Raw genomic sequence first — 16,085 nt, 5'->3', positions numbered from 1 at the left:
CGCTTGCCCCGACTGCCAATATTTCTATGTTTTTAAAATGTTTTTTTTTTTGGGGGGGGCAAGAATAAAGAAAACATCTTGCTGTTAACAGGTGAACAAAGTCCCACAAACTCAGAAAGGGTTGGTTAGTTAGGGGAATTATGCATTGGGGGCTAATATTCCCCTCGGAGTCACGATCTAATCCAACAGCTGAAAAGCCTGCAGCACGTTTGACACCTGTTTGAGGCTAAGGGATTAAAAGCTTCGAATAAGAGCTTAAAATATGGGAGTCGGGCGGTAGCTCAGCGGGTTAAGCGCTGGTGGTGCAAAGCGCAAGGACCTTCATAAGGATCCTGGTTCGAGCCCCCGGCTCCCCACCTGCGGGGGAGTCGCTTCACAGGCGATGAAGCAGGTCTGCAGGGGTCTTTCTCTCCCTCTCCTCTCTCCATTTCTCTTTGTCCTATCCATCAATAACAATAATTACGACAATAATAAAAAACAACAAAGGCAACAAAAGGGAAAATAAATATTTTAAAAAATGGTAAAAAAAAATTTAAATACCTTTTCAAGCACATATATAACACTTTCAATATATATAACACTTTCAAGGGGCCAGGCGGAGCGCACCAATTTTGCACTTGCATTACAGTGCACAAGGATGTAGGTTCAAGCATCTGGTCCCCACTTTCAGGGGGAAAGTTTTGCGAGTGGTGAAGCAGTGCTGCCGGTTTTTTTTCTCTCTCACCCCCTTTCCTCTCAGTTTCTCTTGTTTCTATCCAATAACAATAAAAAATAAATCATTAAAAAAGAATCCTTTTCAAAATATGGATATTATGCTAATTAGGTTTTTGGCACAAAGAGTTATTTTAAAACCTCCCACGCATGACTAGTCAGACAGCTTAGCTGGTTAGAGGTTCCTAGTTGGAGCTGTGGTGTTGTATGTGCCAGAGGTGCTCTGCCTGCCCTCTTGCTCTCTCACGTGGAACTATTTCATATTAACTATTTATTATTGTTATTGATGTCGTTGTTGGATAGGACACACAGAAATGGACAGAGGAGCAGAAGACAGAGAGGGGGGAGAGAAAGATAGACACCTGCAGACCTGCTTCACTGCCTGGGAAACGACTCCCCCGCAGGTGGGGAGCCGGGGGCTCGAACCGGGATCCTTATGCCGGTCCTTGCGTTTCACACCACCTGCGCTTAACCCGCTGCGCTACCACCGACTCCCTTAACTATATACATTTTTAAATGACTATTTTGCGGGGGGGGGGGGGGGTGAATCAGGGAGACAGATTCAGAGCCTCACTCTGGCACACCTGATGTTGAGGATCGACCAGTGCTTTATCCACTGAGCAACCATCCAGGCTCCTGAAATAAATCTAAACAAACCTCCAGACCATCGAGATAAGCCCTCTGAGAAGGCATCTCTCTTGCACGCTCATGATACACCATTTTTCTGAGTCCCTGGTACACCACTATGGGTACCGAGGTGCTGTGGCGACTCTGCTCTTCTCTGAAAAAGTCACTCCTTGCGTGAAACTCCTTTAAATAATGTACTCTTGCTTACACAATTTTCTTACTGGGTTGGGCAGTGGCACACCTAGTAAAGCACACATGCCAAGGATTCTGGTTCAAGCCCCCAGCCCTGGCCTGCAGGGGCGTGGCTTCATGGACTGTGGAGCAGTGAAGCAGGTGTCTCTCCTCAAATTTTCTCTCACCCTCTATCAAATAAAAAGGAAACGGAAGAAATGACTGCCAGGAGAAGTGGAGTTGTGTAAGCACTGAGCCCCAGTGATAACTCTGGTGGCAGTTTGGTTTTTTTTAAAGATTTTATTTATTTATTAATGAAAAACATAGGAGGAGAAAGAGCCAGACATCACTCTGGTACATGTGCTGCTGGGGACTGAACTCAGGACCTCACGCTTGTGAGTCCAATGCTTTATCCACTGCACCACCTCCCAGACTACGAGTTTTTTTCCTCCTATATAAACCACATCTTTCTTTTTTTTTTTTTCAGCAAGTAGTATAGATTTTTAAAAAGCACCCTCTAGAGGCAGAGTGTGGGCTTGGATCTCATATATATATATATATATATATATATATATATATATATATATATATATATATATATATTCCCTTTTGTTGCCCTTGTTGTTTTATGGTTGTAGTTATTCTTGTTGTCATCGTTGTTGGATAGGACAGAGAGAAATGGAGAGAGGAGGGGAAGACAGAGAAAGGAGAGAAAGACAGACACCTGCAGACCTGCTTCACCGCCTGTGAAGTGTCTCCCTTGCAGGTGGGGAGCCAGGGGCTTGAACCGGGATCCTTACACCGGTCCTTGCACTTTGCGCCATGTGTGCTTAACCTGATGCGCTACCGCCCGACTCCCTGGATCTGTTTTTTTAAAGGAGGAAACCTATCAAAATGGTCTAGGCATTTGGGGTTATTTTTATCTAGTGGAAATTTATGGATGGGTGGAACCCAGGATTTTCCGAGGGTGGGATGGGATGGGTCTGATTTAAATAAACCTGGGCAGCAGTAGCGAGCTGGATTTGCATGCATCAAATGGGAAGGGGAACCTGTTTTGCTTTGCATGTGACTTAGGTTTAAGCCTCCTGGACCAATGGTGCTGGGATAAGTTTCAGTGTTCTGGTGCCTCTCTCTTATTTAAATGAAAAAGTTGACTGGGAGTAACAATCCTCCTCCCTCCCCTACCCCTAGAGGGAAAACAACAACTCAGGCCAGCAAAAAAAGCTCATTTGGATAATGTGCTGCTTTGCAGTGTGCACAACTCAGGTTTGAGCCCAGTATGCACTTTACTGAAGGAAGCTTTGGTGCTGTGGTCTCTTTCACTTTGTCTCCAGAAAGAAGATTAAAAAAAAGAAAGAAAGAAAAAGGAAAACTGGGAGTCGGGCGGTAGCACAGCGGGTTAAGCACGCGTGGCGCAAAGCTCAAGGACCTGCATAAGGATCCCAGTTCCAGCCCTCCGCACACCCCACCTGCAGGGGAGTCTTCACAGGTAGTGAAGCAGGTCTGCAGGTGTCTATCTTTCTCTCCCTGTCTTCCCCTCCTCTCTCCATTTCTCCGTCCTATCCAACAATGATGACATCAGTAACAACAACAATAAAAACAAGGGCAACAAAAAAAGGAAAATAAATATTTTTAAAAAGGAAAACTTAGAGCTGAGGAAATAGCTCAACTGGTAGAGCCCAGGGATTGCATGTTGGAGGCCCGGAATTTAATCCTTAGCTCCGTATGTGCCTGGCTTGGTGCTCTGGTCTCTCTCTCTTTTAACTCTCAAACTAATATGAAATCAATAAAATAGGATCAGTAAGATAGTTCACCTGGGTAGTGCACCTGCTGTGCCCTGCATGTGATCCAGGGGTAAACTGGGCTCCCACAGCACTTCACTGTGCTTCACTGCTGTGGTGTCTCTCCCTCTTTCTGTATCTCTCGTTCTATCAGAAAAGAGCAGCCTTGAGCTGTGAAGCACCAGCCATGACAAAGAAGAATGATGATGATGATGAAATGATTTGCTTTCTTGGAAGCTGGCCTTGTGCTACTGTCTTGGGAAGGGCCAGGGCTGCAGGGGAATGAATGAGCTGCGGGAAGACTGGTCTTAAGCAGTGGTGCTGCCCACCTGCACTTCTGGGTAGTTCCTAGGGCTCCAGAAGGTCTGCCCCTTTTCTAATGCCTTTCTTCTTACTGGAGGACATTCTTCACCCTGCACAATCCTCTCAGCACCCCCCAGCTCAACTTCTCCCCTGAGGGCCCACAGCCCTCTAAGAGCTCTCACCTCTCTCCTTGTGCCACAAGGTTGAGTCTCCATGGTCTTCTCTGTTAGTCTGTGGGAGTAGCAGCAACTTTCACTATGTTCAGAGGGGCAGAGCCTTCAGCTTTCAGCATTTGTAAGTTTGTCCAAGCTCAGACCAGGCACAGCCGGTAGACACTTTGGGTCAAAAGCTCCTGCTCCTTCCTCTCCTTTCTGGGCCTGGTTGTATCCCATGTTCCAGGACCTGTGGGCTTAAGAGGGGAAACTAGTTTTATCTGAGTCTTTTATTTGTGGTCTTTGGTCTGGCTCACAGCTTCCAGGTACCATTTTTTCTCATGAGCTTTACTAAGTAGCTGTGAACAGAGACCCTACTCTGGACTGGCTCATCCCTGAAAGCTAAGGATGTTGCAGAAAGCCAGGGGCAGTTAGGAAAGGTTCTGCTGGGAGGCACAAAGGGTGCAGAGGGCCCACGAGTACATGGTGTCTGAGCCCTGGGGAGGAATAGCAGGAGTGGAGAAGTGCTGCTGATGGAGTGCCATGGGGGCTGCACAAGGGAGGATATTTAAAAACATAGTTCTGGGGTGTGGGAGACAGCATAATGGTTTCATTTAAATACTTTCATGTTTAAGTCTCAAAACTTGGGCTCAATTCCCAGCACCACCATAAGCCAGAGCTGATCACTATACTGGTAAAAAACAAAAAAGGCTAGGCGGTAGCACAGTGGGTTAAGTACACATGGCACGAAGCGCCAAGGATCAGCCTAAGGATTCTGGTTCAAATCCCTGGTTCCCCATCTGCAGGAGTGTTACTTCACAAGTGATGAAATAGGTCTGCAGGTGTCTGCCCCTCCTCTCTTGATTTCTCTCTGTCCTATCCAACAACAGCAACAATAACAAGGGCAAAAAAATGGAAAAGGTGGCCTCCAGGAGCAGTGTATTTGTACTGAGTCCCAACAATAACTCTGGAGGCAAGAAAAAAAAACCCTGTCCTCAAGAATTCTAAGTGGTTTGAGTTAAAAAAGTATTTATTGAATATAATTGAATGCCTGAAGAAAACCTGCTACTTCTGTAGTCATGGGTTGACAGAAAATTCTCAGGATGAGGAGTCAATTTTCTAGACATCTACAATTGTCCCTTTAGAACTTTAGTCTATAACAGGTATACTGCTCTCTTTGTCTTAATGCTATTAAGAATGGCTTTACTTGAATTAGCCATAGGACAGAGTTTTTTTTTTTTTTTTTTTTTTTTTTTTTTACTAATGGTAATTTCTATTAGATGCACTCTAGGATTCTTTATCTTCTAGTGGAAATTCACTTCTACTCTATTCCCTCTTAATCAACAGTCTATTAAAATAAGTTAATTCTCTGGGATTAGAGAGTTCAAATCCATGATCATCTCTAGGATTAAAATTAAACTTTACAGATAAAAGCTGGAAGGACCTGTACACCAACTCTTTAAGGAAAAAAAAAAAAAGAAAGATACAAATCTTGTATCATTGAAGAGAATTTGCAAGGAAACTTAACTTAGTGACCATGAGAAACACTTAACAAAACCAGTTCCTGAAGAACTCCAACAGTAGCCACTTGGAAGATTTTCACATTAGGGAACATATTCCAAAGAGAAAAGTAAAACACACACAAACACACACACACACACACACACACACACTGAGGAAAGGAGAGGAAACCCCTTTAAAATAGAGTTTCTTTATACTGGTGTGTATATTAGAAAAGTGCACATGACTGCTTTACCACCCAAGCACTCTCAGACCCTCATATATAATAACTCCAGTTACTATATATAATTTCTAGTATACATAATTTCCAGTTTCTCCACTTCTAAAGGAATATTTTTCTTTGAATAAAGAACATTACTGGAAATCTAAGTTCTAGATATGACTTGCACATGCTAATTCAAATGCAATCCTCGGGAAATGAGAAGTGCTATTTGGTTGCCAGTTTTTTTAACAAGTGGACAAGAAATGGCAGTCTTTATATTTATAATGCGTTTTTATATTTATACTGCTTTTGATATTCAACTGGTCATGTTGCATACTACTGCAAAAGCACCCCCCCCCCACATAAAGATACTGTCAAGGAAAAAGTTTAATGGTTATGCAAAAGGCATTCATGCCTGAGTCTGAGATTCCACCCACAGCACCACCATAAACCACAGCAGAGCAGTGAGTGGTCTGATCTCTCTTTATTTCTGTCTCTCTAAAATAAAATAAATTATTTAAATAAAAATCCCATACACACAGAATCACTTTCAGATTTGACCAATACACAATTTTGAAAATGAGTATTTGGTACTCTTGCTTTTCATTTTCTAATTTCTGTCACAGACATTTTACCTAATTTTTTAAAAAGTATTTTTATTTATTTATTTATTCCCTTTTGTTGCCCTTGTTGCATTTTACCTAATTTTTCAGAACTCGTCACATATAAAACTTATATAAAAAAAATGTTAGGTATAGACAGAATTCACAGAAGTTGTTTCCAGTCTAAGTTGTAATAAATACAACAAATTTTCCACCACTACAAATATACCACCTCACTAGAGACTCCTCAATATATGTTGCCTACGTAATGATAATTCTCTCAAGATTCAAGTTAGAGTACTGTCTGCAAGTAAAAGTGCAAATATTTGTTGCTTTCTTTTGTTCCTAAGGGCTACATGTTAGTATATAAAATTGCCAAGTAAAACATTATTCATAAATTTTTACACCTTAGTGTCTACAAAGTTTCCAAATACACAACATCAGAATGTTAACTGGATGTTTTCTACTGTTTTCACACTATTTTCATATGTACTACCATATATATTTTCATACAAATTACCTTTTAAAAATAGAGAAGTATATTCTGGGTGAGAATAGAATTTTCACCTAGGTACAATCAGTATGTCTTCAGTATGAGTTGCCAGATGCCTGGTAAGTTTAGAACTGTTAATGAAAGATTTACCACATTGACTGCACATAAAGGGTTTCTCCCCAGTATGAGTTCTTTGATGAACAATTAATCGAGCACTCAAGCTAAATGTTTTCCCACACTGGCTGCACTCATAGGGTTTCTCTCTGGTATGAGTCCTCTGATGTTGAGTTAGACATGAACTGTCTGAAAGACTTCCCACACTGACTACACTCATAGGGCTTCTCTCCTGTATGAGTTCTCCGATGTACCACAAGAACATAGCTCTGGCTGAAAGACTTTCCACACTGATTACACTCATAAGGTTTTTCTCCAGTATGTGTTCTCTGGTGCATAACAAGGTGAGAACTGCGATTAAAAGATTTCCCACACTCATCACATTCAAAGGGTTTCTCTCCAGTGTGAGTTCGTTGATGTACAACAAGCTGAGAGCTCCAGCTGAAGGATTTTCCACACTGATTGCATTCAAAAGGTTTTTCTCCTGTGTGTATTCTTTGATGAGTAACAAGCTTATAATTTTGACTAAAAGACTTACCACATTGATTGCATGCATAAGGTTTTTCTCCAGTATGAATTCTTTGATGTGCAATAAGTTTGTAACTCTGGATAAATGACTTTCCACATTGGTTGCATTCATAGGGCTTCTCTCCAGTGTGAGTTCTTTGATGTGCAATGAGCTTGTAGCTCTGCCTGAAAGACTTCCCACACTGACTGCATTCGTAAGGCTTCTCTCCAGTGTGAGTTCTCTGATGCACAACAAGAACATAGCTCTGACTAAAGGATTTCCCACACTGAGTACACCTATATGGTTTCTCTCCAGTGTGAATTCTCTGATGTGATACAAGGTGAGAGCTCCGGCTGAAGGACTTTCCACATTCATTACATTCATATGGTTTCTCCCCTGTATGAGTCCTCTGATGTGCAAGATGAGAGCTCCAGCTGAAGCTTTTTCCACACTGACTACATTCAAAGGGTTTCTCTTCAGAACTAGGTTTCATATTGCGAGCAAGGGATGAGCCCTGGAAGGTTTGACTGCATTTATATTGACTCTCTTTAACAGAGATTCTCTGTTTCTCATTATGGGATACACCATGATTTAAAACTTGCCCACATCCCTTAAAAGTAAAGGATTTCCCTCTTGTATGTATTTTCTCACAAATATTTAAGGATGTACTGAAGTTAAAAGGTTGAATACTGTCACTAAATCATAGGACTTATTTTCTATTTGAGTTTTTGTTAAATGAATAAAACGAATGTTCTGGGTGGAAGTTTTCATATTCATTATTTTTATATAGCTTTGTACTGTCATTAACAGTTTGAGGACTGTTCACAACAGAAGTGAGACTGAATTTTTTAACTTGTGAAGCATGTTTAACTAAGTGGCTCCTTATGGGTAATAACTGAGGTGAAAGAAAAATGAAATTGCTTTCAAATTTATCACTTTCATTAGCCTTCTTTTGAGCCAATGCCACTTCTTTCAACAGTCTCTCATGTTTTTCCATTGCTTTTCTAAGTGCTCCTGGCAATCCTGAATTTCTTCACATGAAGATAACCATGGGCCATCTTTTGTCAGCCTTTCTATTTTCACTTCGCTAAATGCTTCATCATAAAAAGTGCTCTGCTTTGATGCTGATTCTCTTTTTCCAAATGCAGCTTCCAAATCTGAAAGTAAAATAAATGTAATTTTTAGAATAACTGGGGAGCTGACAAGAAAGTAAACATATGTAAATTTGTTTTCAGCTAACATCTATCACTTGGATTATGAAAATGAATATGTGGGGTGAGGAGTAAGCAGAGAAGTACTAAATACAAAAAACTGTATAGTAAAAATGGGCATCAACACAAAGCTATTTTAATCTCAGTTTTGTTAAATAGACTTTAAATATACCCATGTTGCAAAATAAGGTCAGCTATGTAGAATCTACAGAGCCTTAAAACACTTTGCAATTCTTAAAAGAGCTAAGACCATCTTTTCCATCTTCTCTAAGTGGAATGAAGTATGTTACAAAGATTAATATTTGTATCTCTAGGGATTTCTACAATTGTAAAAATTGGCAGCATAATCTGTTTTAGTCTTTTTAGCATGGTATGGGGAAGTTACATCTGTGAACCAGGTAAATGAATAGGGACCCAATTATCTAGGTTGGCTTAATGTCTTAAGAGCTAACATGGCTCCCCTGAATCCTGTGGTTCCAAAGGAGAAAACACGTTATCTGAGAAGCAAAAGTTGGGTTGGATACCAGATAAAGCAATAAAAGTATACTTGTAAAAAATGACAATATCAAGAATATAACTGGTCTGGAACATGAAAAAAATGAGATGCTATGGGGATTAAAAAAATTATCTTGTGATTAATAGTAGGTTACAAGATTGTAAGATTACAATGTTTAGTTCCACACCATACCCTCTGCCAAAGTTCTGTATCCCCACCCTGCTATGAAGATTTTTCAAAGAAATCTTCTATCCATACATTGCCTGTGTCTCTATCTCACTTGGATAATATCTTGGCAAATTCTTTTTATACTTATTTACTTGTTCCAACTAGGAGGTTGTCTGATGTTAAGATGCTAAACATTAGGTATTTAGATTAAAAGAAAATAACTGCAGAATTTAGTCCCAATCTTTTGGAACCATAAAAAACATGTAAGTTCAAGTTCAAGAAAATTCAATTTCTAACCTACAAATTAAATTATATCTTTGTTGGAGTATTAAAACTACAAAAGTATACTCTGGATGTAGCCCAAATGATTCTGACTCTAGAACTCCCACTCTTTTAACCAATGGAAAAGAGACAGAAACTCATTATACAGATCTCATTTAAGGGGACTGTATTCTTACCCCAAGAAACTATGTCTCTGTGGAACATATGCTTATCCAGGGTCTTTGGAGAAGAGTTCAAACTGACTTCTTCCTCCTGATTAAAGTCAGCAGTCACAATTTTGAAGTTCATTTCTTCCTAAAATGGAACACACATTTCTGCTTAGATAGGCATCACTTCCTTTAAATGATTAAAAATGTAAAACATTAAGAAGACATGAAAAATGAGTCCTAATGACAAGCAATATGTATAACTTACAAGCACTGGACCTGGTCACCAGGTGTAGTATATTCACTGTAAAGGCACTGAATCCCAATGAATTAAATGAATAATAAAAACAGTGAAATAAAATAATAATAAAATAAAAAGAATCTGGGAGTGGACAGTGGTACACGTATCACTATGAGGAAGGACTCAGATTCAAACCCTTGCTCCCTACTTGCATGTGGGATGCTTCACAAGTGGTGAAGTAGGTCTGCAGATGTCTATCTTTCTCTGTTCCTATCTCCCTTCCCCACTCATAATGCCAGCAACAAGCCCAAGCAATAAACCTGGAAGCAATGAAAAAAAACGTGAATTATGTGTGTATTTCCTGGGGGCATCATGCATATGGGGCATCACATCATGCAGTCTCACCATTCTGGGGGGAATGTTTTCAGATAAAGAGACCAATAAAGACATCAGAGAAATACATTCCCCTTGGGGCAATAGCAATCCCATGTGATGTCAGAGCTTGAACTTAACTGCCCATGGCAAAGCAGGCATCCTACCAGATGAGCTATCATTCTGGTTCCACAATGTGTTTTGTTTTGTTTGTTTTTAGGAGAACACTGCTCAGCTCTGAGTTATGGTGGTGCTGTGGATTGAACCTGGGAGCTCAAAGTTTCAGGCATGGAAGGGTCTTTGTATAACCATCATGTTATTTTCCATCCTCCACATTTTGTAATGGTGAGTATATCCTATTTATAGTTGGCTGAATCATACAATCTTACTGGGTTGGTGAGTGAATTATTTATGATGATTTATGAAAAACCATTAACAGTATATCGAGTAAAAAGCAAAAGCTGGCAAGTATTATTAGGTCTGAGAATTAAAAAAAAAATTGACAATGTGAATCTTTCTGAATCCCTAGTTTTTAGATAACAGTTTTATTTTACCCACATTCAGAAGATTGAGCATGACCCCACACTACATGACCTTTAGAAAACACTGTATTTATTGCTTCATAAAGGGGATCTTCTGGGTTGCCTCTCTTCAAAAGAATTTTCATAAAAATATATGCTGAGGATGGTCTATCCTTACCCAAAGATAGCAAAGTTAGGAAAGTACAACATCCCTTGCCACTAAAGGCTTTTTTTTTTATATATATACCAGGTGCTCTGAAGCTCTGGTTCTAAAGTAGAAAATGTCAAACTCCATGAAAAATGTTCCTCTTTAGGGCAGGGGTAGATAACATAATGGTTATGCAAATAGACTCTCATGCCTGAGGCTTCAAAGTCCTAGGTTCAGTCCCCTGTACCACCATAAGCTAGAGCTGATCAGTGCACTGATAAATTTATTTATTAATAAATTAATGAGAGAAAAAAGAGATAAAGAAAATGTTCCTTTCTATGCATTTTTCCTAAAATGGAACCTGTAAATTTCACCCAAATCTCAAAAGATTTTTGTTTTGTTTTCTAATGGAGAGGGATGAGAACGTGGAGAGGGTGGGAAGAGAGGGGAGAGGGGGGGAGGGAAACAGACCACAATAACAAAGCTTCCGTCACTGCACTGAGAGCTGTGCTCAAACCTGGGTTGTACACATGACAAAGGAGCCCACTACCCAAGTAAGCATTCTGTTGGTCCAAATCTCAAAGATTTTAATGATTAGTGCAAAATGGGGCTCAGACATATAATTTTCAAATGGACACTTGTGGTAAACATGTACCTAAACTGTTTTTTCAGCTTTATACCTTCAATAAATGAAATCCTACAGGTGAACATCTGTCACCAAATCATCTCTATGTGTCTGTCAATGGAAATCTACATCTTCCCCTGAAGACTCTCTCCCTCCTCCTAGATTTCAAAAATAAAGCAAATCTGAATGTCCATGTTCAGTGGAAAAGCAATTGCAGAAACCAGACCTTGTACCTTCTGTACTCCATAAAGAATTTTGGTCCATATTATCAGAGGAATAAACAATAGGGAATTTTCCAATAGTGGGGATGGGATATGGAACTCTGGTGGTGGGAATTGTATAGAATTGTATCCCTCTTACTCTTGTCAATCATCATTAAATCACTAATAAAAATATGAATGTTGGGATTCGGGCAGTAGAGCAGAGGGTTAAGCGGAGGTGGCGCAAAGCCCAAGGACCGGCGAAGGATCCTGGTTCGAGCCCCTGGCTCCCCACCTGCAAGGGAGTTGCTTCACAGGCGGAGAAGCAGGTTGGCAGGTGTCTGTCTTTCTCTCCCCCTCCGCTCTCCATTTCTCTCTGTCCTATCCAACAATGACAACATCAAGAACAACAATAAAAACTACAACAATAAAAAACAACAAAGGCAACAAAAGGGAAAAATAAATATTAAAAAAATAAAAAATATATGAATGTCAATCTGCTAAATGGTTATTACAGAAAATCAATACAGTGGCCTGTGAGGTGGCACAAAAAAATCACTGGGCTTGAAAGCATGAGTCAGAGCTGAGCAGTGCTCTGGGGGAAAAAAAGTTTCACTTTTATTTCTGCTTCCTTATTTTCTACTCAACCTCTCAGCTCATGTTAACCTAGTATTTACCACTAGGGAGTTACACATGCTTCTCAATGGAAAGAAAAGGGTGTGCCTAACTCACCTGAGATGAAAAAGCCAATACTCTCTCAATTTTGATGACAATCTTCTGAGGAAGGTGTTGTATGCTTTACATTGGGTTGTTCTAGATCTCCCCTGCCAAGAGAATTGGATCAGTCCAGTTAGTTTCGCGGGGCCTCTTGGCCCCTCCCCAAGGAACCCCACCAGAGTTCCAGAGTTGGAGAGTTAGAGAGTGAGAGAGAGTGCTTGCGCCGCCGCAAAGAGACAGCCGAGTTCTGTTTGGTGATTAGTTTGTCTTAGTTTATGAATCGTTGCTCCTGAATAAAGAAATACAGCTTCCCTGCCCAGCCGTTGTCTCCGCGTCTCTGTTACCCGCCCATGAAGCCAGTCCGGACAGCAAGAGCCTCCGAAATTTTAACAACAAATGGCGCCCACGTGGACCTGACCTGCGCATCTCTCAGATAAGTAAAGACAATTTGGCTACCTACGCACGATGGCACCCACTCACCTGTGCAAGCCCTGCAAGGGTGTCAGGGGTTTCTCTGGGTCCTGAGTGTGAGAGAAGCCCTGAGCACAGCACCCTCGGCAGCTCTGCTCTCATCAGTTTCTGTTCCTCAGATGCACTCCCACTCCCAAGCCCCAGTTTGTCTCCTGAAGTGGAAGCCCAAAAGGGCTGGGTGTTTCCCAGGAAGATGGCTCACCAGGTAGAGCATAAACTTTATCATACGTGAGGACCCCTGCCATCATCTGAGAGCAGCCTGAGGGGAAGCTTCACAAGGGATGGAGCGGTGCTACGGTGTCTCTCCTCTGTCTCTTACTCTCTACTGAAAAAAATAAAAGTGTCTGCCAGAAGCAGCGGAATCGTTTGGGTGCAAAGCCCTAGCAGCCGCTAGGTGCAGGTAGGGCCATGGGAGAAGAGGTTAAAGAACTGGGCAAAACTCAACCCCAGCAACAGGGGTGTAAAATTGAGAAGTAAAGAGACAGACTCTGGGGCCCAAGATGCCCACTCCTTCCGGTGGTCCTCTAGGGCCATCTTAGAGAGTGAGGGGCCTCTACAGGAGGAGGGAGATGGTGGGGGGTGGGGGTGGTGAGCACCAGAGCACTACTTTAGATCTGCACTGCTCACATCCTCCGCTGGCAGGGAGGGGGGGGGGGGAACGGTCTTGAGAGTGAGATAATCCAATGGGAAGGGGCAGAGCCTGATCTGAGGAACACTCTGGCCTCACGTCTGCAAAATGATGTTGTGCAGTGGTGCTTTTTTTTTTTTTTTTTTTTTTTTTGTCATTAGGGCTTCACTGCTCTGGGCAGACCTTTTCAAATGGGGAGGCAGGAGAGGGATGACAGCACCAAAGCTTCCCCCAGATCCCTGGTGTACTGGTGTTTGAGACTGAGTCACACACATGGGAAGGCAGGTGTTCTGCCTGGTGAACTTACAGGCTCTGCAGAGTAAGTTTGTTTTGCTTAATTTTGTTTGTTTCTGCAGTAGACTTAACAGGGCAGCAGTGCCAGGGTCACAGGGCTACTCAGGCCTCTCCAACTAGCACAAATACTAGCTCACAGGCAAAGTTCTGCTGGAACAGCCCCAAGCCCTGTTGGGCCCAGAACCTGTATTTCCAAAAACCCGAGCCACAGGCCTCACCTCTGCAGAAGCCACATAGGGTCACCCCACCTCAGTGTCCACCTGCAACAAGCACACCCCCACACAAGACCACACTCATGCCCAGGAACTGCACCTAGGTCTATAGCCTTTGCCAGCTAGGGGGGTCTTGTGGGAATCCCCTGCTCTGGGGTGAGGAGTTAAGATCTCTGGCTCTGTGTCTCGGCCTCCCCAGGATGCACAGGCACCCACCAACCTGAGTTCTGGGGCCACCCCCACACTGTCTTCTTGCCACAGAAACATCAGTATCTCCAGCTCAACCTCAAGACGGGAAGGCCCACCAGTTAGGCTCGTCAACACATAGAACTGGGCTGGGCCCTGCTGTGTCCGCCAGCCTAACAGGAGCCTGGGACTAGGGTGTCACACAGGTGTCCCCTAAAGGCCCTGTCACCACATGGAAAATGTGATAGCACAGGAAGAAGTTTTAGTGGTAGAGTGGTGTCTCTTCCTCTTGCTGTCTCTCCACTGGAATGAAAAAGCATTCTAGAGTGGGGGAAACCACACACTCTCTTTCTTACACACACTCTCTCTCTCTCTCTCTCTCTCTCTCTATCAATTAACTAAAAAATAAATTTCTGAAAGTATCTGTCCTAAAAATATGGACATTATGCTGAGAATTCGCCTACACGTTAAGCCAGGACACACCTTAGCGTAGAAGTAGGGTTAAATCACATGTGATATTTAACTGTCAAGCATTAATGGTAGAGCTGGTGAGTTAGCTCACTTGGGTAATGCACTGCTTTGCTATGTGTGCCATCCAGATTCAAGCCCAGGCCCCACCACAATGAAGGATGCGTTGGTGCTGTGGTTGGCCTCTCTCCTCTGTGTCTATCTCTTTTTCTCTAACTGAAAAAATAAATAAACAGATTAGTAGTATGCTTGTTCAAAAGACCTAGGAGTGGGCACGGTAGGCAAGGTGTTAGACTCTCAAGCATGAGGTCCAGAGTTCCATTCCCAGCTTCACCAGTGCTCTGGTTCTCTTGCTGTCCTGCCATTCTCTCTCTCCATAAGTTTTTTTTTTTTTTTTTTTTTTTTTTTACCAGAGCACTATTCAGCTCTGGTTTATGGTGGTCCTCCGGATTGAATCTTGGGACCTTGAGCCTCAGGCATTATAAATAAATCTTAATTAAGAAAAATAGGGGGAGTCGGGCGGTAGCATAGTGGGTTAAGTGCACGTGGTGCAAAGTGCAAGGACTGGCAAGAGGTTCCCGGTTGGAACCCCGGCTCCCCACCTGCAGGGGAGTCGCTTCACAGGCGGTGAAGCAGGTCTGCAGGGGTCTGTCTTCCCCTCCTCTCTCCATTTCTCTCTGTCCTAACAATGAGGACATCAATAACAACAATAATAACTACAACAATAAAAAACAACCAGGGCAACAAAAGGGAAAATAAATAAATAAATAAATAAATATAAAAATTAAAAAAAATATAGGAAGGGGGGAATCTGGTTGAGAACACACACAGCAGTGCACAAGGACATGGGTTCAATCCTCCGGCAGGAGGGAAGCTTCACGAGTTAAGGAGGGCTGCAAGTGCCTCCCTTTCTCTATTTCCCCCCTCCTCAGTTCTTCTGTCTCCATCCAATAAATAAATAAAGTAAATAAATAAATACCATGCAGACTATCAATAGTCACTGGGTGGGAGGAGATAGCACAGAGGTTGTGCAAACAGACTCTAATGCTTGAGGCTCTGAGGTCCCAGGTTCAATTCCCCACACCAACATAAGCTATAGCTCAGCAGTGCTCTGGTAATAAAAATAATAACAGTATCAACCTGTTAACTAATGTCTTGCCAATGGTTGTGCATGCGCATGCGTGCGCGACACCCAGAGAGGCCCCGCCCCCACCTACCAGCGCGGCCTCTGGTTCCTAAGGCAGGTGCAGCCTCCGTCAAACTCGGTTCTGCCGGATTCGGCTCCGTGCCCCTCTGCTGTGTCTCGGTACCCGACAGACTCGGGTCAAGTCCACCGGCCGCTGCCTTCAGCCACAGTCCGCAGAGCCGCTCTTGTGAACCTCGGGCGGGCCGATGTGTGCAGCGGTCGTACGAGGGACAATAGCGGCGCTTCCGGTCACACCCGGAAGTGAGTGATGGTCCAGAGCGGAACTACAATTCCCAGAAGCCTCAGCGCCAGAAGCCTCAGACGGCGA

At 42.6% G+C, this 16,085-nt stretch overlaps 2 protein-coding genes across 6 annotated transcripts in view; both read right to left on the bottom strand.

Moving 5' to 3' along the window:
• The window catches only part of LOC103122285 (zinc finger protein 112), a 34,962-nt gene extending 19,062 nt beyond the window's left edge, over positions 1–15,900 (bottom strand). For 3 of the 5 annotated variants that reach the window (XR_009548397.1, XM_060186213.1, XM_060186216.1), the window contains exons 1-2: positions 3,776–5,813; positions 3,324–3,437 (exon numbers count right to left, since the gene is read on the bottom strand). The gene's annotated coding sequence lies outside the window, so the exon portion shown is untranslated. Of the gene's footprint in view, positions 1–3,323; positions 3,438–3,775; positions 5,814–15,788 lie in introns of those variants that run through there. The other 2 variants (XM_060186214.1, XM_060186215.1) reach the window with 2 other exon arrangements.
• Positions 5,937–15,914, bottom strand: ZNF180 (zinc finger protein 180). Its single transcript, XM_060186226.1, is given in 5 exon segments — positions 5,937–6,862; positions 6,864–8,181; positions 8,184–8,342; positions 9,519–9,636; positions 15,789–15,914. Coding segments are annotated over 4 exon segments (1,818 nt in total). The 5' UTR covers positions 9,631–9,636; positions 15,789–15,914; the 3' UTR covers positions 5,937–6,633.
• Positions 15,915–16,085: the final 171 nt, after the last annotated feature.

Source organism: Erinaceus europaeus, chromosome 2 (assembly GCF_950295315.1).
Source record: "Erinaceus europaeus chromosome 2, mEriEur2.1, whole genome shotgun sequence".
Lineage (NCBI taxonomy): Eukaryota > Metazoa > Chordata > Mammalia > Eulipotyphla > Erinaceidae > Erinaceus > Erinaceus europaeus.
This window is presented reverse-complemented; position numbering and strand designations above follow the sequence as displayed.